General features: G+C 44.7%; 1 protein-coding gene across 12 annotated transcripts in view; it reads left to right on the forward strand.

Annotated features, from left to right (window-relative positions):
* RNF220 (ring finger protein 220) overlaps positions 1–22,735 on the forward strand; it is a 232,774-nt gene that overhangs the window by 176,267 nt on the left and 33,772 nt on the right. For 9 of the 12 annotated variants that reach the window (XM_055725233.1, XM_055725232.1, XM_055725228.1 and 6 more), the window contains 3 exons: positions 5,161–5,282; positions 6,295–6,427; positions 22,615–22,711. In XM_055725233.1, coding sequence (XP_055581208.1) covers positions 5,161–5,282; positions 6,295–6,427; positions 22,615–22,711 — 352 coding nt within the window. The remainder of the gene's footprint in view (positions 1–5,160; positions 5,283–6,294; positions 6,428–22,614; positions 22,712–22,735) is intronic. The other 3 variants (XM_055725237.1, XM_055725238.1, XM_055725239.1) reach the window with 2 other exon arrangements.

Consider the following 22,735-nt stretch of genomic DNA (forward strand, 5'->3'; position numbering starts at 1 on the left):
TGAATATATTTTCAAGCTCTGAAGCAGGAGAGTAATGTTAGAGACTCGGCTGAGTGTTTGTATCTGAACTTCCCTGTCAGCCTCAGTGAGTTAATCCTGCACCTCTCAGCTGTGCTAAACTCACTTTGCAGAGGCTGTGTCCTTTTGAACCCAGGAGTATGAGGTGCTGATTCCTGATGAACCCATGTGATAAAGAAGGCATTTCTTTCATTTGCCTTATATCCAGTGTTGCCAAACTGGAAACTAAGCAACCCTGTAAATTGATGCTTATGGAGTTTGGCAGTGCAGAGCAGGTTAGGTAGTTATACAAAATTAGAGGCACATAGTTATGGGTTAGTGCATCAGAACATGGATTCAGTAGGTTAGGTATGTGCCAGCCGCAGAGAATAGTGTCAGTTTGAAGGTTGCTGAAAGTCACATGTGAGTAAGTTTGGCCGTGCAAGTGTGAAAGCCTCACTGAGACCCTTCTGTGAATTTGGCCCTTAATGTTCTCTCAGATGAGCAGCAAATTGTACATAATTTCTGAAACAGATTCATTCTTGACCATCTGTTTTGCTTCAGCTTGTTCTTGAGATGGCTGTTTGTGCTCTGCCATTGCTGCCTTTGTTCCTTTAGATCAGATGCTCTTGAAGAAGTTGATCATCCACAGAAGCTTTTTGTGATAGGTCTAACAAAAAGGAGTATAAGCGCCCCGCAAAACTCCTCTAGTAGATTTGCAGAGAGCAGGTGGTAACTCTTGTGCTTTAATATCTTTGAGTCCAATTTAGGGATATTTGCAAAGTTGGCATTCTCAGCAGAGTTGTAAAATAGGTCCTTACCCAGCTCCTTTTACGCCTGCCTGAGAAGCTGATTCCTGTTTTGGTGGTGGCTGTAAGCCCACCTCCCTGGGCACACCTCCACGGAGGTGGTGACCGTGCAGTTTGTTGAACCACCAGCAGCACATTGTGTGCTCTTGTACCTGATGGGTGGGGGAGGAAGAAAGCTAGATGATTTTCACTGGAAAGAAGACAAAAATGTTTCCACTTAATTTGATTGGCCTGCCATTGCAGGAGCTGCTAATGATGTCTGCATGGGACTCGGGGGACCACTCGAACTGGTGGAGGGAATCATAAGAGATATTGCTAGTAACTTAATCATCTCCTTTGATGCTGCAGTAGAGGTTTGTATAGTGTCTACTGCTAGATGCTATGTAAGAGCACTTCTGAGGTAATTAGTGTCCTGTCCTGAAGGTAAATTTTTGCTTGTGGAGGGATGTACCAGTGAAAACTAAAATCCATTAGATTTTCTTTCAGGAAGTTTTGCTAGGCTAGAGAATAACATGATCTTTAGGCATTAATAAGGTTCAGCCTTGATGGGGACAGCCTCTTGTGAGAAAAGACCGTTGGTCTGTTCTGCCCACAGGCAGCAGGGGTGAGCTGGCTCCTCTCTCCGCACCCCTGGGAAGGCAGGGGCAGGTGTACCCTCAGCGGTAGAGGCTTTGTCAAGTGCGGTTAGGATGCTCCTCTAGTGCAAGCAGCTTCTCACCTTGTGTAGTGCCAAGAGACCCCATGTTAGGAAAGGGAAGAGCAGCTCCCTTAAGCAGCACAGCTCCTAAATTAAGCCAGAGACCGTAACTGACACGCTGGCCCTTGCTCTGGCCCCCAATTCTTGCTCACCTCCATGTGCTACTTTCTCATTCATATGCTGTGGTGACTTAAACTCCTGGGGTGCCCAATGGTTTAGTGTAACCTGAGGGAGAACATGCAGATGCAGCTGGAGCAGTGCGTAGGGTAATGTGCGTCTGTTAAAAATGAGGCCTCAAAGGTGCTGGAAGCCCTCTGATGGCCTAATAATAATTATCAATCCTAATAAAAACTAGTGAACTCTTCACCTCCTGGCAGAAGGCTGGAATAATAACTGTGGAGTCTTTGTTCGGTCAGAGGTAAGAATGGGCTAGCCTTGTGCAAAAACATTCCCTGGGCTCCGTCCTCTTGCATCCAGTCCTCCACTGTCTGCGTTTTTATCTTTCTGAATTATGAGAGGGAATGGCTTTTTTTTTTTCCCTTCCTCTCCCATGCTTCTGCGACAGGAGCAAGGGGGAAGAGGGATTAGTGAGCTAATTAGAAGTGATCATGTCTATCAACACTAATTAACAATCTTGTGGTCTCACTTGCGTGTTCTTTTGAGCTGCTCCCCTTCGGGACAGTGTCACAATCACCCCCTGCCTTTGGGGCTGCTCTGTCCCTTCTGCGCTGATTGGAAGTGATAGCCCGGCTGTGTGTCCTGTCGGGTAGGGACAGCGCTGCTCGGGATGTGCTTTCTAGGCTGCAACATTCCCTTTTGGTTTCTGCTGTCACCAGGGGCTCCCTGAGCCTCTGTGGGCACAACACTGCCGCTGCTAATGACCACAGAATGAAAATGGCAGGGGGATTTGTTTTCAACACCTCTTTATTCCAGTGGCTTTTTCACTTGTGGCACTAGAACTTATTCCTGGCAGAGCTAAATGAGCCAAGATAGGGACTGTCTGCCTGGTCTTCCTTGGAGCTGGAGCAGAGGGGAGGTTCCATTCCCAGCTCTGCACTAACATTTCAACAGCAGATCAGGTACTTGTTCTCGCAAAACAGTCCCAAGAATTTATAAGTGCAAGACCTAAGATAAGTTGTCTTTCTTTTATCACTGGTACGATGCCTGTACTGCAGGATAGCAGTAAAAAAGTTAAAAATATTAACAGACTTGCCAAGCAGACTGACTTAGCTGGATTGATTGGCCACCGGGAGTCCTACCAGAATAATTAAACTGCTCCTTCCCTCCATTTCCCTGTTTAAAAACAGGATGAGGTGAGAGAAAGAGGAGTCTACGATGAGGACAGGAAAACTTTGTTCCTGTTTTCCTCTGCTCAGATAGGTGTTTGCTACAGAATGCTCAGGTTGTGTCTGATTCCAGCCTCGTCCCCTGTCTTGTGTTGGCTGTACAGAGCTAGTGAGGCAAGGAAAGAGCATCCTAAACTTACGTGGAAGAGCCGTACTGGAGGATATAGGTACTCGCTAAACCAGAACTTCTGAAGTCTCTCGTGCACTGAAGTACAAACCAGAGGGAGCATAGCTTAACTCTGACTGCTTCTTAACAGGGCTGGATGATGCAGAGGGCAGGGGGAAGACAGTGTTTGGAGGTTCAGGAACAGGAGAGAAAACAAAGAAAACATGTTGGCAGTCATAGTTTTATTCAAAAGTGGAATATAATTTCATCTGGGCATAATGAAACTGGCAGTAATGCTTCATGATTTTTGCTTCTGTATTGACTGGAAGTCAGGTGATTTACCTTCTGGAGTAGAAGCTGACAGTATAGGTAAAGTAACAGATTTAAACAGACAGAATAGGAAGGAAACTATTAAAATATCTCAATAGGAATACTGAAGTACCTGAAGGGTGTGGCGAGGCAGTGGGCTGTGGAGCTGTCAATGTGGTGGTGGTGTACCCAGCACAAGACAGGATTGTGGAGCTTTAACAAATAAATTTTAGACAAATGATGAAAGTGGTGTACATTTACTTTAGAGCCTCTGTTGTTCAAAGTGTCAGGTATCAAAAAGAGTCTTGTTTTGGTCTCGGGTTGCTGTCTCTTATTCTAGAAATGTCACATTTGCAGGATTCTTTTCATGATGCTAGTAGCGAAGATTGATTTTGAAAGTTTTCCCACAAATCTGTCTCAGTAAGGAAAAGCAATGCCCAGGGAATAATTTAAAGTCTTAACCCTGGAGCATCAGAGAGTGTAGGGGATGACGAGTACCCCTGGTTCTGGATTGTGGGAAGGTATGTCCTAACCCAGAGAGTCCCGAGTCCAGGGAAGCCAACAAGAAAGCTTTCCAAGAGGCCTTTCAGGTCTGTGTTGGTGTGTTCAGTTGAAACTTTGTAATTCACTGGGTGGTGTGTCTGCACTAAACTCATGAAAATGATTGACAGAAACTTTCCCGTACCCTGGTCCTTCTCTTCCTGGCATTGCAGCAGCTTTCTCAGACTCGTTGGCTGCAGGGAGCTGTTGATCCTACAGTATTCAGGCATGAAGGCTTTGAGAGCGTGCCACAGCACTCACAATGTCAGTAACGATTTCTGCCTAATGCAGCTTTTTGGTAGTGTCATCTCTCATTATCGCATGGGCTTTCCTTGGGCTTTTCCTTGTCTCTCATTCAGAATTTTGACCTTCCTTATTAATTAAGCAGCACCTTTCCTACAGCCAGTGATTGAGTTATTCAGTAATACCTGCCTAAAGCCATCATAATAAAGGACAGAAGTTCTTTTTAATGCAAATGATTTGGTTCCAGATGTTTTGATCACATGAAATGATGGCTCAAATTAACCAGAGATTGGATTAAGCAACAGACTACCTTGGCTGCTTTTTCTAATCATCGTGACTCCTAACATGTTTGTTTCCCAGAGCATGCCCTCAAGAAGGCAGTGTAGCCCCCAGTTTTCATCTGTGAAAACAGTGAAACAAAAATAGAGGCAAACTATCTAGCATAGGTGTTGCATTTTCACAGCAAAGATCTTTCCATAAATGTTACCCACTGCTAAGATGCTGCTCTGACTTCTTGTGATGTTCTGGGAAGGAATTATTCAGGGTGTACAGGAGACACGGTGGTCCTTGTAGTAACTGTTAGGGACTTTGTCCAAGGCTTTTCGGGTGCTGCATCATCCTTCTACAGTCTAAGCAAGTTCTTCTATAGGGAATAGATTGTTAGTGGATGGGTCAGGGACTTAGAAGGCAAAATCCAGAACAGGATTCAGTGACTTAATCGCTGAACTTCAAAAACAATTTCAGGCTTCCAAGAGAAAGTATTTAATCATTTGAGTAACTTACCTGTGGATGTGCAGCAGATATTCTTTCTCCTAGTTATTAGATCGTGAGTAGCTGCCTTTCTGAAATCAGGCTGTACTCAGCCGCGGGTTACAGATTTAATTTGGGAAGTGCTAAGTAACAATCTCTGTACTGTTTACAGAAGCCAGAATAGGGAGTTGCAGCGGAATTTTCTGGTGTAAAATCTTACCATTTCTGCCAAGGGTTTATTATTTGGAGCTGAGCAAAGAGAGAGAAGAGTGGATCTACAAACTTGACATGTCTTCCTTTTTTTTTTTTTTTCTTTCTCTCTTTCTTTTCTTTTTGTTTTCTTTCCCTGGTTTCTCCATGCAGCTCGGATTGGAAAAATGAAAAGGAGGAAGCAAGACGAAGGGCAGGTATGTCCCCTCTGCAGCCGACCTCTGTCAGGATCCGAGGAGGAGATGAGTAGGCATGTGGAACAATGCCTTGCAAAGGTAGAGGCGCAGCAGGATCACCAGCTGCCATTCCCTTCTCCCTACTCCTAGCTTTGTCTGCAGTTGACCTAACATGGGGCAAAAACTAACATTGCTGAGCTTGCAGGCAATGCTAACTGTCTCCCTAAGATCTGTAGTCACTTCTCTTTGTCTTAGAAGATGAATTCTTCTGGATTTTTCTCCTGTTGCATTAGTAACTTTTTTACTTCATGCACCCTTTTGCTGTTATTGAAGACTCAGTTATAGACTAAAGGTAGAGCTATTGAAGTTCATGAAGCCTTTTGTAGGACTTCATGCTTCCTATGTAGCACAGTGGGAAGAGTTCTTTCTGATCTCTGCCTTTGACAACATTAGAAATATTTTTTGTTGGGTTTTTTTGTAACAGACTGGCATTTGTAAATGTTGCATGACTACCTTACTCCAGGAAGTGCATTTGAGCAGAACCCTCCTCCTGCCGTTCATCCGAAAAACAGCAAGGAAGAAGGAGGAACAAGCCCTAGAGGAGGGAGTTGCATCATAGGGCTTTCTGTGCTTGTTTCTCAGGAAAAGCCCACAGTAGAGATAACAAATTCATTCTTGTTGCCTCAGAGGTGCATGGTGTGAAGAGAGGTGTCTTCCGATCAATGTGCCCCAAAAATGCTCTAGGAGAACTTTCCTGCTGGGGGTCAAAGGAATCAGTGGTTTACATAGTAGGGGAATTGTGCATGCAATGCAGGGGGATGCATGTTGAAATGCACATTAGCATTGTTGTAGGAACCAGAGCTTAAATTGTCGTGTGTAAAAGTGATGAACCTGCAACTTTTGATCTCAAGGTTATCAAGTTCTTCCAGCACCCATTTACTTCTAGATTTAGATCACTTGGGATGGGGTCGGGAGTAGATGCTGCTGTCTGCTCTATACTTAGCTGTCCTGGGAACAGTCCAGCTTTCCTTCTCCATCCCACCATGAGTTATTAACCCCAAAGAGGTATTTCATGCATCTCAACGGTCTGCCCCTGCTTTACCCTGCGCAGAGAGAAGGTTCATGCATGACTGAGGATGACTCTGTGGACATCGAGAATGAGAACAGCAACCGCTTTGAAGAGTACGAATGGTGCGGGCAGAAGAGGATACGGGCTACTACTCTCCTGGAAGGAGGATTTCGAGGTGCGCCAGTGTTTTGGGGACCCTTGTAAATCATTCTGCTGTGGAAATTGATCATTGCTTATCTTTAAGGGGAGAGATCTGGATATTTGCCTTTCACAAAGGGCAGGACCTTCAGCCTTTGTCAGAATGTAAAGTGATTTCAGCTTTGTGCCTCTCTCAAATGATGAGAGTCAAAATTTGTGCAAGTCTTGAACAAAAGCGTTGCATTATTTCTTGCTTGAGAAATGTGGCTGAAGAGGGAATGAGTAGAATGGGGAGATCATTTGCAGAAAATAGCTTCTTATATGTTACACATAGTAAGAAATACATGGAAATATGTGAAGAGAGGCAAATAGAAATGAAATTGTAAAAATTCCCAGCCTGGAGTGACGAAAGCTGGTGTATCAGCCTCTGGTGATGTATTGAAGGTGACAGCTAAGTCGCTTTAGCACCTGCATAAAATATTAAAGGGCCAGTTGTGCATTTATCACTCCATCCCTTTTAAGGTTGATAAATGAGAATCCAGGAACCTGCTCTGCACCTCCAGCACTGCAAACCCTTAGGGCTCCCAGACAAACACATTTTATTTTTCCTCCTTCTTTTGCTCCTTCCCCAGTGACGGGGAAATCAGTTACTGAGGAGAGAGTGAGTTATGGCAAAATTTGACCTCTCGTGAGCTTTATTGGTGAATGTAATTTTAGCTAGAAACCTGGCCCCTTTCTTATACTCAGCCCTTTGGCCTCGAAGAGGAGGATTTACTAAACTGTTTGTTGGCATGAACCTCTGGCACTAAGGAGAATCTCTTGCAAGCAACCCACGTAGTGCATGCCTAATGAGAGGAGGAATGCTGGCTCCCCCTGTTCAATAAAGAGGATGGGATGTGATCTCTTCCTATATTATCTTGAATTTTAATTTAAAATATCTCAAGGGGAAAGGCTACTATGTTAAGGGAGTTGGACTTAAAAGCCAGCTGTGTGCTCAGTGACAACGTGGCACTCCTGATCGGCTCTTACCTTTTTCTGAAATTAAATTGTAGCTGAGTTGTGGCAGAGCAGGTGATCAGGAGCACAGAGGTGAAGGAGCAGCAGCTTTGGGTTTTAAAGGCTAGCCAGTGAAGCTCATACTGTCACTTGCTGTGTCTGTAGCCTTACCTACCTTAACTTTTTTTGTGCCTGCATGGAGAGTTGCATCTGTACATGATTCCAGGTAGAGGTCTGATGAGGCCATGCAGTGCCTTATGTATTATAGTCACTACTGTCCATAGCAGGGAAGGATGTGATGTCTTGTCGCTGCTAGTCCTGATTAAAAAAAAAAAAAAAAACTACTCAGTTCATTTCTGCCCTTTTTTGTGCATGCATAATTTCTTCCTTCACCCCCACCAGACAGTTGAGTTTGAGAAGAGTATTCCACTTCCTTCATCATGGACATTGTACTGTCTTCACCTAGTTCAGCGTTCCTGGTTGTTTTTGAGTTCACTCACTGAAGTGCGATCTGGACCTTTCATATGGTTTCAGGTATATGGAGACTCTTTCAAATGAGGCTTCAGGTGGATGAAATGTGTTTAATTGTGATTAGACTGTGTAAATGCAAAGTACTTGCTCCTCATTGCATTTTCTTCCTTATTTTAAGGAGTTCCCAAATGCGTCGGTTTGCATTATACAGATCAACTGCTTTCTTCTGCCAGAAGTTAGATTCTAGCATCAGTCAGGGCTGTAACCTCTTCTAGATGGCTGCGCGTGCATGGACAGGTACTTCTGTCTTTCGTACTTAGAAATAGCCTTGCTTCCATCAGGAAGTATGGGGTCCGTCTCTTCTTTCCTTTTTTGAGACCTTCATGACACCTTCAAGAGTATTTAGTTGCATGAACAGATCCAGCAAAGGATCAGAAGTCTAGGAGTAAAGTAGAGCACAACTAGATGCAGTTCTAAACCCCTCCATAATTACCCTGATGAGAAGGCTTTTGGATTAGACTCCTTCCCTTTGTGGTGCTGGATGAAAGGTGTTGGTAGATCAGCTCACAGGCTGACCCCTTTAGCATTTGTAGTGAGGAACATCCTCCCTGTGCAGCTTTTGGTGGCAGAGCCAGTGCTGAAGAAATGACTCCACCTGAGCAGCTGGCACGTCCCTAGCGTGCACATTTCTCCCTGCCCTTCCTCCTCTGGAGCACGCCTCTGCTGGCAGCTGGATTCGGCAGCTGTATGCTCCTGTAGAGAGGCGACTTCTTCCCTAAACAGGGGAACTTCTTGCCACCAACTTTCTACCTAGCATTTTGGGATGAGCAGATAATATCTGGAGGGGGTACCTACCTACTCTATGCAAGAAATTTCTGCAAAATCGGGAGGCTGAAAAAGCAAAGCTGGAACAATCTCCCATAGTTGGCTGATTGTATCTCTTTTTAAGCAAGTTATGCTTTTTCATGCTCCCTTTTGTGGTTCTTATATTGTCTCTGGCTGCTGGCATTCGGAGGTCTCCATCAGTCAGGCCAGCTTTGTGTACTCTCAGGTAACCTTAAGGTGACTGTCTTTTTTCCTTTCTCTGCCAGTGTTGGCTCTTGCCTTGTTTTAGGGACAGAATTCTTAATTTACAGCCCTGAAGCACAGCGCAATGTTTTGGAGATGCTTTCCAATGCTTAAAACTGCTTTGTCTGGAGTTGGCAAGGCCCTCGTTAACCCCCGTCACCCGAGGCTTTGTGTTTGGCTCTGTTCCCTTTGCTGAGAAGTAGCAGCGATGTGGAAATCGAAGGCCTTTTATAATGCCAGACAGCCTTTGCCAGGCTGCAGGAATGTCACCAGTGTCTAAAGAGATGACATGAGGAAATACATAAAACCAGAGGGGAAAATAGATGGCCGTGTGTCTCATTAATTTTGGTTTTAATGGTGTGTTGCTTTGAGGAGATGTCACAGCTGGGCGAAGGGGGAGCAGGATGCTGGCCAGCGTGTATTGCATGAGTCGGTCAGTCCGTTGGGCAGCATTACAGAAGTGACTCAAACTTAACGCAGGTCCTGGCTTACTCTTTTTATCATTTTTGGTTAGTGGATAAAGTTCATAACACCCTCAAGGTGAGGAAAACTCTTTGCTACTTATATGAAAGGTCTTTCCAGGTTCTCAGGTGGAGTAAGGTTGGGAAATCTTGGGGTTTTTCTTCTTGAAAACAGAAAGGGCATGGAAATGAACAGCCCTGCTCAGATTTTGTGGAAGGTGGCCTAATACTTGGGATCAATCACAGGCTGAAACTCTCACTTGTGTGGTTCCTAGGATGATACTTGCTTCCAGAGCGCTTGCAGGGAAGACTTGCTCCTGTCACCTGGGGGGATGTCTTAGAAGGTGGAAATAGTCTTCTGTGTTGGTGTTACAGCTGCAGATCCCCAGTCAGGTCTAGTGCAGCAGAGCCAAAGCACACCACCTGGCCCGCCACAACTGGACATATTTGAGGCAGCAGGTGGAAAGAACAAGAGATAGCAGCAAGTAGGAATATGACAGAACCGAGAAGCTCTGGGGTCGGTATGTTGTCTCTTAAGCTGTTGGGTTAGGTGAAGGTGTTCAGTCAGGAAATACTTGATACTTTTAGCTGTCCGTCTGACTTCTTAAAGCACCATTTGCTATCACTTAATTTGCTTACCCAAAACTGGAAGAATGCAGGGCGTAAATGAAGATTATTTGCAATTATATGGGATTTGGAACCACTTTGCTTCAGCAGAGGGTCCTGCTTGAAATAGGGCTTTAGAGTAGGAGAGTTGTTGCTTCTGTTTGGGTAGGTGCAGAAGGCTACCAGCATGAAATACCAAGCGCTGTTTAAATCAATCACATGCTTCAGAGTGAAAAGCTATACAGATAAAATAATCAAATATTTCCCTATCTCTGTACAGTGTCACAAGACTGAAATTTCTCTTGAAATACCTGAACGTTCAGTAACCATCTATCCCCACGTCTCTGAATCATCCCTCTGAAGCTCTTTGTTACAGGGGATTATTTCATGCCATCTTTGTCTAATGAGTTTCTGTGTTTAGGAAGCCAACAAGGCTTCACAAGTGAAAGCATCAAGTGGCTCCCTCTCTGATGTGTTTTTTTTTAACGTTCAACATATTTGTAGCAATTCTTCTGTTCCTCTCCAGAATGGATGCACGTTACCCTCAGTGTTTACACTGTAAGGTTATCCCTTTAAAGAATTCCTGAGGGAAGTTCAAAAGGGTTTTTTTTCTTTGAAAGATTCAGTGTCTCTTTTTGTGTGTATGTCTCTTACTTGAAAGAAGGGAAAGGGAGGGGGGGAGTGAAAAAAAAAAGTGCTTTATCTGAAAAGAATCACATCAGCTCCGTGCTGATAGAAGCCGCTGTCATCGCTTAAACGGCTTAGCGCAGTCAAAAGGCAAGAGGACTTAAAACAGTGTCTTACACAGGGATCGATGGGTGGAACACATAACTCGTAACTGAAAAAAAAAAAAAGCAGCAGCACGGGTTGGGGGGGTGGGGGGAGAGATAACGGTAATGATTGCATTGAGGGAAGCTTGAGGGAGGCTTGTTCTTTGTAACACAGCTTCAAAGGTGTCTGGACCAGCGCCTAAGCAAACTGTCCTGTGAAGTCTCTGCCTCTGTAGGTCTAGGGGGAGGCGGGGGGGATGCTTGCACCCTTCTGTTTCTTAGCAGATGGGACAAAGATTAGTAAATGCCAGGTTAGCAGCTCCCTTCTGCTGCTTCGGATTTGAGGAGAGGATTTTGTCACTTGGCCTCTCGCTGTCCGTTCCGGGAAGATGGCTTGTCCAGGAGAGGGGAAGGAGGCAAGCGGTGGATGGGGCGGTTGGGGAGATGGGGTGGGGGGGCGGGATGTCAGTTTATCGATCGCACCTCAGTCAGGAGAGCTGCAGGCGCAGTGCTCTGAGCACGAGCGGCAGCGTGCTTAATGTGATTGAAAGGCAGTTAAAATGGCGGTGACCTTTTCAGGGGGAATTAGATTGCCTGCCAAGAGTGGTTAGAGGGAGTGATAACGCCAGCTTGAGGAAGCTGTCCAGTCTGCTTCAAAGGGAGAGAGACAGAGACGGGGAAAGCAAGCTGGCAGCAAGTACCATTTAAAGCACGAACTGTGTGGTCTGATAGAACAGAGATTGCTGTCCTCTTTAGATATGGAAGAATTGAAGAATTGTAGCTAAGTTCTCTCCACCCACCCCGTCGTCCTCTTCTCCCCTCCAGCTCCCCCAGAAAAAAGCATTCCTCTGGGCACAGTAGCAAGGTAGTCACCACTGCTCTTCTGGGTTTCTTTTCCTTCAGCAGATCAGTTGCATCAAAAATAACACAGAAGAGAGAAAGACTTTGAAAATGTTAAAATGGTAAGCAGGGCATTTTCAGGGAAGGATACTTTCTAAGAAAGATCAACATGACAAGGATCTGTCTGATAGATTGCGATAACTCTTGAAGAAGGAAAAACACACAGGGATTACTTAACTCTGAAGTTTCTCTTTATTTCTCCATGCTGCCCTCCTCCCAGGCTACCAAAGGGTTTGTATCTGTTTGTTAATGTCTTACCAAGGGAAAAGAGCAGCACGACTTGGCATATGCATCGAGGGACTTGAGTAAAGCCTTATAAGCTGTAACAAACTACAGTTACCCTTGGGTGCCCATTTGCATTGGATCTCATGTCGTGTCCCATTAGAGCAGCTGCCTGGAAAGTGGGACTATGTTAAAATGCCTAAAAGTTTCTGACAGATGGCTGCAGTCCCTCTGTCAGCTTTCTGTCTCTGCAGAATCGAGATGTGCTTTGGTTTGAGCAGAAAATATTGTAGGCCAGCCTTTGCCCAGCATGAGTTAGTTGTCCAAGAAAGAGCGTTGAGGCAATAGCTATATTCTCTGCCAATTTGTTCTCCTTCTAAATACATGCAATATCAGAAACATGCCCTCAGGTGCGAGGTCCTGTCCTCAAAATCTAAGTAGATGCTTTTCAGTTCTGCTTCAGTAGCAGGTGTTTGTGAACGTAGTGACTTCGCTCATGTCTGGTACTGCTTGGCAGAAAGCTCCAAATAGAAGAGCAAAACTCAGTTGCACTTCTCAGTGTAATTTCATCAACACCAAGCTCTACAACAAAACTCTGCAAAATCTGTTTGACACATACGTGGAAACTGAGCATGGAGAAGCATCTTCTCTAATGTTATGAAGATAGTAGTGAAGCTGGCAACAGAGCTTAAAAGTCTTGCTCTAGAATCTCACCTAGTAGTCAGCCGTGCCCTCTTTTTCATGTAAAATATAATGAGGCATACAGAAAAGCTTCAGGAGGCAAGGAGAATTTCCATTTTTCCATGCCATGAGGTTCAGGCTGCATTTAAGGTGATACTAGTAAGGGTATAAATACTGAAATTCAGCAAAAGAATTTGAGCTGAACAACAGAAGTGTGACTTCTCCTGAGAGAGTGTGTGGGAAAGAAAGCGTTGCTGGCATATTTAGACCTTTTGGAAGAATGGTCTAGTAACTAGAATCATCTTCCCCATTTCTGTGTAGGTGAGTCAGAATTCATTCATTTTACCCTGGCAGGCTAAAGCAAACTTCAGCTTGGATGCAAGAGCGGTCTGTGGTAAAAGTGTAGGGAATCTTTGCCGTAATGAAATTCTTAATCTTCCTCCCACTTAGCAAGAGCTCAGTTCAGTGCCTTTCTCTGTAACATTTCCTGTGTCAACGCCCCTCGTTGCTTAGTCTCTAAGGTGAATGCATTTATACATCTGAGCATCCTTCCCAGCCTCGCAGTCTTGGTATTTTAGCCTTCCTATATTTGGTTTGATACCTTCTACTGATCGCTTCTGCCTGCTGTAAGCTTCCAAGTAGCTGAGATGTATAAATTTCATGTTTCTCAAGTGCTTATTCTGTGCCTTATCCCCCCTTTAGAGGGCTGCTGAGTCCCAGAGCACTCGTATGCCTTACCTCAGCCCTTGTGTAAAACGGTGGTAATCCTGGTAATCCCTCTGTTGCTGAAGGACAGTACTTTGTACTTGTCTGATGGAGTAGCCCAACCACTCCTTAATGTTTGCACCTCTCTCCTTTGAGAGCAAGTGCTTGTCCATAAGGTAGTACTTGACCTAAAAATGCTAACAGATCTGTTTGCATAGCATTACATACAATAATCAGGTGGGCTGTACCTGAGTATTTGTTCGTAGTTTGTGTTCACATACAGAATTTGAGGGATTCTGTGGCTAATAAATGTCTCCTGGGTATTGTACTGTATATTAACATCAGAAGTTGACTTCAGTGAGCAGGAAAAACAGATGAGAATAGTACATGATTTAAAAAGAAAAAAGTTCAGAATTCCTACCTTACATACACAAGGCAGCGTGACCCACCATGTAATTGATGCTCAATATCATGTGTGTTTAAAGTTCATATAATGCTTCAAGGAACAGTGTTTGCTTCATTTTGGAACACAAAGTAATCAATGGGATTTAGCAAAGTAAAAATCACTTTAACTGGAAAAAAAATACTAGTGTTTATAGCTGTTAAAAGTCCTGATTGTTGATAGTACATTTTCATTAACTTGAACACATGCAAAAATTTAAGAACCTTAATTTTTATGCTCAAACTGCCAGAATTCATTAGCTGAAAGGGGTACAATCAACTAAACCTCACTGTTAGATTTACGATAAGATTTATCTGTGGGAGGAAGGGGAATTCTCTCCATTTGTCAGTATTACATATCGTGCTTGGGGGAGGAAAAGTGATGTCTGTCACCCGGCATCAGAGGAAGGAGGGAAAAAAAATAATTAAAAAGAAGACAGAAAATGTGGTTGTAACACTGTGAAATTGGCAGGGGGAGTAAGGGAGCAGGTAGCACCTAAAACTAGTCAGTTTTTTTAAACTGACTGGGTTTCAAGTTGACAGCATCCCTTTAAACTTCAGTTTTCTCAGATCTGAGACATGCAACATAGGATCTTCAACTTCCATCTGCACTTGCGTAGCTGCTCTCTGCCATACATTTTTCTAGTGGTCTGTTTGCTCTGGTTTTGAAAGTCCCAGGCTTTAAGACAGTCATTTTATAATTTCTGGTTTTTTCCAAGTGTCTGCAGTTTTGCTAGAACTGCAACCTACTTCTTGGACACTCAGGTCAAACTTCAGCCTTAAGCACACAGTAGTTGATTGACGTGATTTTAATAGCATTTTAGAATACAGTTGTTAAGTCAGGGGCAGTGAGATTTTTCTAAAGGAAAAAGGGAGCACGGGTCTCAATGGCTCTAAACAGCTCCTGTCTCCGCATGTCGTCTCTTACGCTTGGCGGTGAAACGCATTATCGAGTAGTGCCCGGAAAGTGGCTAACTGCGTTTGACACACGCCAACTCCCTGCCTCCACACTGGATAATTGCATTGTCAACTGTTCAGCAAAGTGGCAGGTGACACTGCAGCCGGATTGATTGTCCTAGTATGGAGGCTCCCAAGACTGTCAGCCACCCAATCGATAGAGTTTACACAAAACACTGTGACTGCATCTGTAACTAATTTCAGTTTGAACCTCGCAAGATGTGGCTGTCCCTGTTTCCTGGCCTCTCTTCTTCTTTTCTTGCATCTCCTCCCTGGGTGAGGAAGTTGCTTTTCTGCTGAAATCCCAGCTTTATTTTGTATTTTGGAGCTGGAAGTGAACAAATCAATGGTGTGTTTTGTGGTTTCAGAGTTGAGGGCATTACAGCACATGGCTAACTAGCAGCTCCAGTTTTGCAATCAATAGGCTGATCAATTGATTAAATTAGCACTGATTTTTCTTTCTTCTTTCCAACCTAGAAAAGAATTAGTTTGGGGGGAAGAGCACATGGGTTTGGCCTGTAAAATTCAGCCCTTGGTTTTTCCAGTCCTTGGCTGCCTTTCGCTCACAAATACAATCTCAGTGCTCATCATTATTTAAAGCAAACTGCATTGAGCCCCGCCACTGGCAGCAGCCTGTTGTAAGCCAGGGTGTCACTTTCAGCTGTTCACCAGCCTTGCTGCTTCATGCTCGGCTGCCTTAGAAAAGTCATCCTCCAAGCTCTGCTGTGCTGCTTTATTATTGGCAAAGTTGCGACATTCCTGTGATCCCTGTCAGTGGTGCTTATTGATCCAGTGATGTGAATCTGCTTAGTGATTCAAGATTACTTTAATTCTCCCTCTTCCTTTTTTGTTTGTTTCCACCCTCTCCCCAGGGGAGCAAAGGCTTTCAGATCCACCTTCCCCTGACTGTGAAAAACAAGCCATAGCTGCAAAGACCATGGCTGTTGCTGCTGCTTTTGTACTTCAGCTGTGGGTATTGAAGAGCAGCCTTTGAGATACACGTGAGGCTGTTCTCACTTTAGTGCATCGCGCTGGTGTGAGTCTCTAGGAGGCAGCTGTGCATGAATGGCTACACCAGATCAGACCTTTGGTCCGAGTGTGTTTTCCCCTCTGTAGCCACAATTCATACCTGATGGGTTACAGAGAGGCATAAAAGAAATCTCTGGAATACTCCTTGGTGCTGTGAGGGGCGGGGAAGCCTCTTCCCCCTGAGCCTTGCAGCAGCTGGCTCTTACCCCGTACAGTGGAGCTTGCCTGCCCTTTGTTCAGCACGCCGCTGCAAAATGATGTTAATGGTCATAAAATTATATGGCCCCTTTCTTTAAAGGCAGCTGTTCCTCTGATCTGTTAGCAAAGATCACTGTAAGTGTCCGAGACACTGATAAGCAGTCAGGTCTCTGGCAGCCCATTTGTGGCTCTGTGGGAGCTAATAGATGGCATCAGATGGATGCATCTGCTGTTTCAGGTGTATGCTATAATGACACAGTTGGGTGTCAGTTTTCCAGGTAAATCACTGTTTTGCTTGAAATGGTTCTGGCTCCAGAGAATTGAAACCCTTGTCCTGCAAACAGGCTGGGAAGCTTTTCATGGCACGTCATTTTTTCCTGCAACAGGCTGGGAAGCTCACCAGAAGAACTATTCTGTCCCTGTTTGTGCTAGGAAAAAATGGGGGAACAATTTCACTGCCTAAAAATGTGGCTGGGAGGGCGTGTTACAGACCTGCAGAAAGACTGCTGTTCAGCATGGCCTCATCTCTGCCTTCCTCTTGTTTTCAAGAATCTCTAATGGCTTTCTCTTTCTTCCCAGATGCCTTTTAAAATAAAACAGCATCCATGCCACCTTGTCCTCTTAGTACTAGTTTGGGATACTTCAGCAGCTGATGAAATAAACCCAGTTTAAAGCCGTTCTCGGGAAGTATGTGTGAGGCCTGGCCGTGTGTCTGCATAAACTACTTTTATTGCCTTCATTGTTTTTACTCTGCAAGAAGCCAACGAGTGACATTTCGTTAAGAAAATAGAGTGAACGTGCTGGAAAGGGAGGTTGGGCAGAAGGGGGTCACTGCAAGGAGTGTAATTAGCAAAGGCCAGTTCTGGAGATTTACGGGAGGCTTTTTTGTCTTCTTTCCTGAAACGTGTAAATTACCAGTGAGCAAAATGAATGCCTCTTCCCAGCCAAAACAGGCCCCAGTAGAGCTGCATGCCCCCGAGATGGATTTGGATTTAGACCCACTTCACAGAATTTACTCAAAATTCTGGATTTCTAGAATATATCTAATATAGATTTGACACCCACTCCACCCCCACTCTTTGGGAGCCAGACAGGAGAAATGCTAGTTGTACAGATGAATTTGATCCTCTGCATGAGCAGCATCCAGTAGCTGCATTCATAATGGTCGTGCAAATAATAATACTAACATCTTAGGTTTGTTCCTTAGTCTTGTTTGGAGCGATAATTGAACATAATTGAACATATACAGAACACCTGGTCCCCAGAACTGACTGAGCAGCCCGGACAGGAGCTGAGGAGCAGCGGTGGGGTGCGGTAGGTCTGTGCTTTCCTAGCTGTGCTGATGAAATTTGGCTGTGGTCATCTGGGTCTGCTCTGAGCTGGTTGTCTTTACCTTTCTGCTCCTGAGACTGCCAGTCTCTGTGTGAGCTCATGCCTGCGCAGGAGCCGGCAGTGCTGCCAACACCTGAAGTAGCATATGTTGTCACTTTGACCATCTGCTACTGAACATGATGGAGAAAAGGAGGGACTTGAATGTGAGGCCCTTTGTTCTGTGAATCTGCTTATATATCATGTTAATGACTCTCGATCTTAGCTTGAGCCACCATTCACTTGAGAGATGCTGAGATGACCGGTCATCGGGGGGTGGGGGGTGGGGGGGTGGGGGTGGGTGTTGCACAAAGGAGGTGAGATTTGAGAAGCAGTGCAGAGGTCAGAGAGCATGCTTAGGCATAGGGGATGGCTTAGGGGAAAAAAAGTGCTATGACATCTTACAAAAAGGGGAAGAAAAGGATCTCTGATGAGATTTATCTCCAGCCATTATTAATAGGCACATGGAAGAAAGTGGGAAGTGTTTTCCAGTCTCCTTCAAGCTCAGCTGATTCCTGTAGCCTGCCAGTGCCTACAGCCTGGCAGCAGCAGAGAGTCATGCGAATTTTTCTGCTTTTCAGACCTCTGAGTCAGTATTTCAATAACACTGTTGCTTGCGTGGAGTACCTAAATTTTTCAGAAACTGCCTGGAATTGGTGTTCAGGCAGGCTGCTCCGAGGCCAACCCAAGCAAAGCTGTGTACACAGTGCTGGAGGGTGGCGGGCGCTCTAGGTAAGTGATCTTGATAGGTACATTCTGATTGATGGGCGAGTTTGTCTCCCAAACTGTCACAGGGTTTATAGAGGTGCCACTCAATACCAGTGCTGGAATTGCTTGTCAGAGCACCTGGCTACAAGAGCAATGGGGATTGGAGACAGAGCTGTAACTTTGTTTTTTCTCTGCTTAATGGCCCCAGCATCTGACCTGCCTGCTCACTCCTGTTTGTCTGGACCTTAAGGAGGCAGCTGGGATTAAGATTGTCAGAGGATTGTGCTGCTTTAGCATTGGGAAGCTAATTGTATCAGGGCTGGCAGCATATGACGAGCAGTTGCCTCCTACCAAATGCATGGCAAGAGCAAAAAAAAAATCTTCCACAAGGAAAAGGAAAGATATAGTAGAGTCTGTATTTTGGGTGGTTCTTTTTTTTTTTTTTTTTCATCTGAAAGTAGCATTTTCAAATCCACATGTGGCATTTCGTTCCTCAGGCCTTAGGTGACTCTCCTTGTAAGAGTCGCAGCTGCTTCTGTGAATAACAGATTGTGTCTCTTGTGAATTCTTAGGTCAAACTCACAACTTAACATTCAGTTGTTCGATTTCACTTTGTTAACACATTAGGATAAAGTTCTGGTCCTGAACATTGACCTCTGGAGAGCAGCACTGACTTTAGAGGTCTGCTCTAGGCAGCGTTGCTGATAGCCATGAATTACTGTGCGACCTTCAGAAGCCGAGCCTTGCTGGAAGAACCCTTCCCCACTCCCAGTGCACGCTATTGAATTGCAAATAACCTGAGTGTGATGGTGGGTCTTCTGGAAGCTCCTGTTCTCCTCTAGTAGGTCCAGAACAATGCTGTTGCAAAGGCCATTTCTGCTTGACACCCTCCGTGCTCCATTTCACATTTTCCTTGCTCCTGGATGGCAGAGTACACTGCTGGCAGGACTGGAAGTTGTGAGCCCTCTTTACACTTGGGCTGAGTTAGTGAGAAGCAGGTGTGATCCTATCAGGCCTTCCTTGCATTTAGTGGTCCTCTTAATCCATTTATAACAGTACTTGTTCAGAAATCTGGTTTGAATGAGCCTGAGATGAATGAATAATGTCAAGCAGTTCAGACGTCAAATATTTGAACAGCTGCGTGGGTGTTTTCACTGGCTTTGTGCATGGAAGCAACCCCAGGAAGTTAGACAAGGAGGGTCAGGTTGAAATTGTGGCACCAAACCCCAGCCTGCTGGAATTGGCCTCAAAATCCATCCCTGCTGCAGATGAAAGGACATTAGGATGCCAGTGACAGGCCATTCGCTCCACAGGTGATGCTGGACTGAGCTTGATGCTGGACTGAGCTTTGCATCCTGTTCTTTGGTGTTATCTTGTGTGCAGTGGCAGTACTGGGATTTGTGGACCTTTTGATTCACATAGGAAACATATCTTGTGGATTTTGTTTTTCCTGATTTTTTTTAAAGTGGCCTCTGAAGTCCTAAAACTCAGCACAGCTTACATTCAAAGTCTTTTCTGGGTTCACAGAGGTTACTTTGTTTAGCATAGTTTCTGAATCAGTATTTTTTTTTTTTACTGTGTTGCAATGGACTGTACTTGGTCATGTTCAAAAAAAAAAAAAAAAAAAAAACTAAAATCCATATCTGGTGAAAATCTGAGAGCTGAATCACCTTATGGTGGCTTCCTTTAGGCGATGGCCTAGGAGTCCTTGTTTGATCAGGGAAGAAAATTTACCCTTCTCCTGCCCCTCATCTTAACCTATGAACTTTTCTGCCATGCCCTCCTTTGTGACTGAAATGCTCTTTCAGATGATCCCAGTGTGTATCTGTCTTCATAACACGCTGTCCAAACCCTTCCCCTGCACCCTCCCTACATAGGGAGGATAGTAGTCTGTTGGCAGTGCAGTGGTTCCTATTACAGAGCTAGATTCAGCAAAAGCTCTGGAGAATTTTCCTTTCAGACTTAAAAGGATTTTCTTAAATTCAAAGGTTTTGAGAGCAAGGACACCAGGATTGTGAAGTCAAGGTGCCTTTATTTGTTAACTGTATCGCAGTAAGCAGATCTTCTTTTCTTAAGCTCTAACCATAAACCACTAGTTGGCTTGAGTCACTTGGGAACAAAATTGATGGAAAGGTGCGTGTTTGCTGTGTGCTTGGCATCCTTGCGGAGAGAGGGACACCGAGAGCAGTCCCACATACATTCACTCTTTGGGGCGCCTTTTCCACCCTCCAAGGCACTTCCTCCAAGTGTTCATTGTCTGGCTAATGTTCAGATCACCTCTGGGACTGGCCAAGTCACAGCTCCAGCTTTGCATGATTTGTGTTTCCCACAGCTACAAGAAAAATGAAGACCTGTGTGTCCGAAGTTTATGGCCTTTGAGAAGTGATGGGCTAAAGTAATGCCAGGTGCAGGGGATGGTGTTACTGCAGGTTAAATGCCATGCCTGTAAATTACCGCCCCATCGCCCACTGTGACTTCTCAGGAAGCTTTGAAAGACTATCCAGCTTCTCTGACAGGTCTCTCTTACTCCTCTAAATCTTCTCCCAAACATTGCAATGAACTGAAGGGGTCAAGATTTACTAGATAAGCCATTGCAGCAAGAGAAGGCGGCTCATGACATGTCAGCTGGCAGTGTGCAGCCCAGTATGTGACATACTTTTAAAGGGGTCTGCTCAAGGGGGCTGCCCCAGTGACACTGCAGAGCTGACCTACAAGCATGGCACCTGCAGTACCTGGTGCAGGCGGTGGATGCTGCATTGTCGATGCTAGTTGTGTTACCTCTGCTAAAAATTAAGGCTGGCAATTACTTTGAAGTAAAAGGTAGTTTATGCTTCTAGGGAAAGGTTAGTCTTAAAATCATTGTCATGCTGCGGTTATCACACGTTAAGGACCTTCTTTATATTCAGGGAAGAGAAATATCAAATCCATATAAACAAATTTTATTGGGGTCTTAATGAATCGGTGAGAGCATCCGTTCCTCCAGAACGACAGTAAAGAACAGTGTCTGCATGGTGTCCTTGGAAATGAGACCTTCACCTTGCCCTGCTCTCTGTACAGTTGCAGACTGTTAGAAATACAGCCCGCTCTTCTGGGCTGGGAAAGTGCAAGTTTGCTGCTGACTGCATGAGCTTGTGTAAGTGTGCTGGTGAGAGCCCAGTGGGGTGAACAGGCTCAGATACCTGTAGCGCTAAAAGGACTACCCTAAGACTTGGCAGTGTCCTCATTCTTCAGGCACACACCTGGTTTTCAGTGCTTCTACATTAATTTTAGCCTGTCTTCTGCATTTCGAGCCACCTTCACAGTGCTGAAATGTACCCCCTTTGGGGCATTTGTGCAAAGCCAAGGCCATGTATGTCTGCCTTACTCTTTCAGTGTTTGCAGGTGGGATGTGCTCCCTGGTCTAGCCACAGACTTAGCTCACCAGCCATCTGGATGTGCCACGTCCTCCAGGCTCCAGCATGTACCCTCTATCCGTGAGCCACATGTCCAGGTCTGCTGTTTGGACAGTGGGGTGCTAAGTGAAGGAGTGTACGGGAGGCAGCCAGAGCAACCAAATTTCTGTCAGCATTGCTTAGGTTGCCCAACAGCTTAGATCTGCTGCAGAATTGAACGTGAATGAGGACCTTGCACCACCCTAGGATTCAGGGGATCTTTGCTTAACTTCCACTCTCATGGGAGAGAGCATATCCAGTTCAGATGTACTCATAAGGAGTAAATATGTCTTCCTTTAGTTTCTCTTCTGTTAATGAACCTTAGGCAGCAAATACCACGTGAAGGTTCATCGTTGTAGGTGTTTGTCTGCAGGTTCAATTAAAAGAAGCCTGGTTACAATCAGCAATAACACAGTCAACAAAATGCTTGGGAACCAAAATATATTTATATTTTGGTAGAAGGTGGCAATTGTTACCCAGTTCAGTCTGGGGTGGAACAGTTCATACTTGCTTCCTGCTGAAGTTGGAACTGGGCTCATTCCTGATCCACCCGTGTTGGAAGTGCAGGACTCTTATTGATTTGCACTGCAGTTTGCTTACATAAGAAGTGCTTGTAAGGAGCTGTTAATGACTGTGGAGTCTGATTATTTTTTTTTTCCTCCTAGAAACAGGTTTCCTATTGTTAAATGGTTTACGTCTTAAAAATCTCAGGCATGACTAAATGAATTTAAAAAAGAAAAAGGTATTTCTAATTGTATTTTAGCTTCTGCCTGCCCTCTGCATCTGAATTGACTAATTCAGAATGTCCCTGTGGCCTTCTCTTACCTGCTAGTAGTGTAGTTTCTGTGTTAACCACTTCTGTGAAAAATCAGTCAGTCTTCCCTGTTTTCTGTGAAAAATCAGTCTTCCCTATTTTGCTTCAATTTTCTTCTGCCTTTGAGAGGGACCCTTCCAGTGCCTTCAACTAACTTGTGTTGAGACCAAAAGGTCAAGGATATTTTGTTTTCAGCATTGAGGGGCATTTTAGAGCATAAAATCCAGAAGTTAAAGCATTTCTGTGTTTCCTGTGCAGTCTTTGGAGATGGTACCTTTTGTGAAGCTGTTAAGAGGAAAGGACAGCCTGCAGACTGGTGCTGTCACGCCATCCTTGGGAGATCTCCTACACTTCACCTCCAATTCAAATGCTTATCCCTGTGTTTTATTTTTTTCCAGGTTCTGGGTTTATCATGTGCAGTGGCAAGGAGAATCCAGACAGCGACGCTGACCTGGATGTGGATGGAGACGACACACTTGAATACGGGAAACCACAGTATCGTTTTTGAAAGGCTCTTAC

This window comes from Falco cherrug, chromosome 12 (genome assembly GCF_023634085.1).
Source record: "Falco cherrug isolate bFalChe1 chromosome 12, bFalChe1.pri, whole genome shotgun sequence".
In the NCBI taxonomy this organism is placed as follows: Eukaryota; Metazoa; Chordata; class Aves; order Falconiformes; family Falconidae; genus Falco; species Falco cherrug.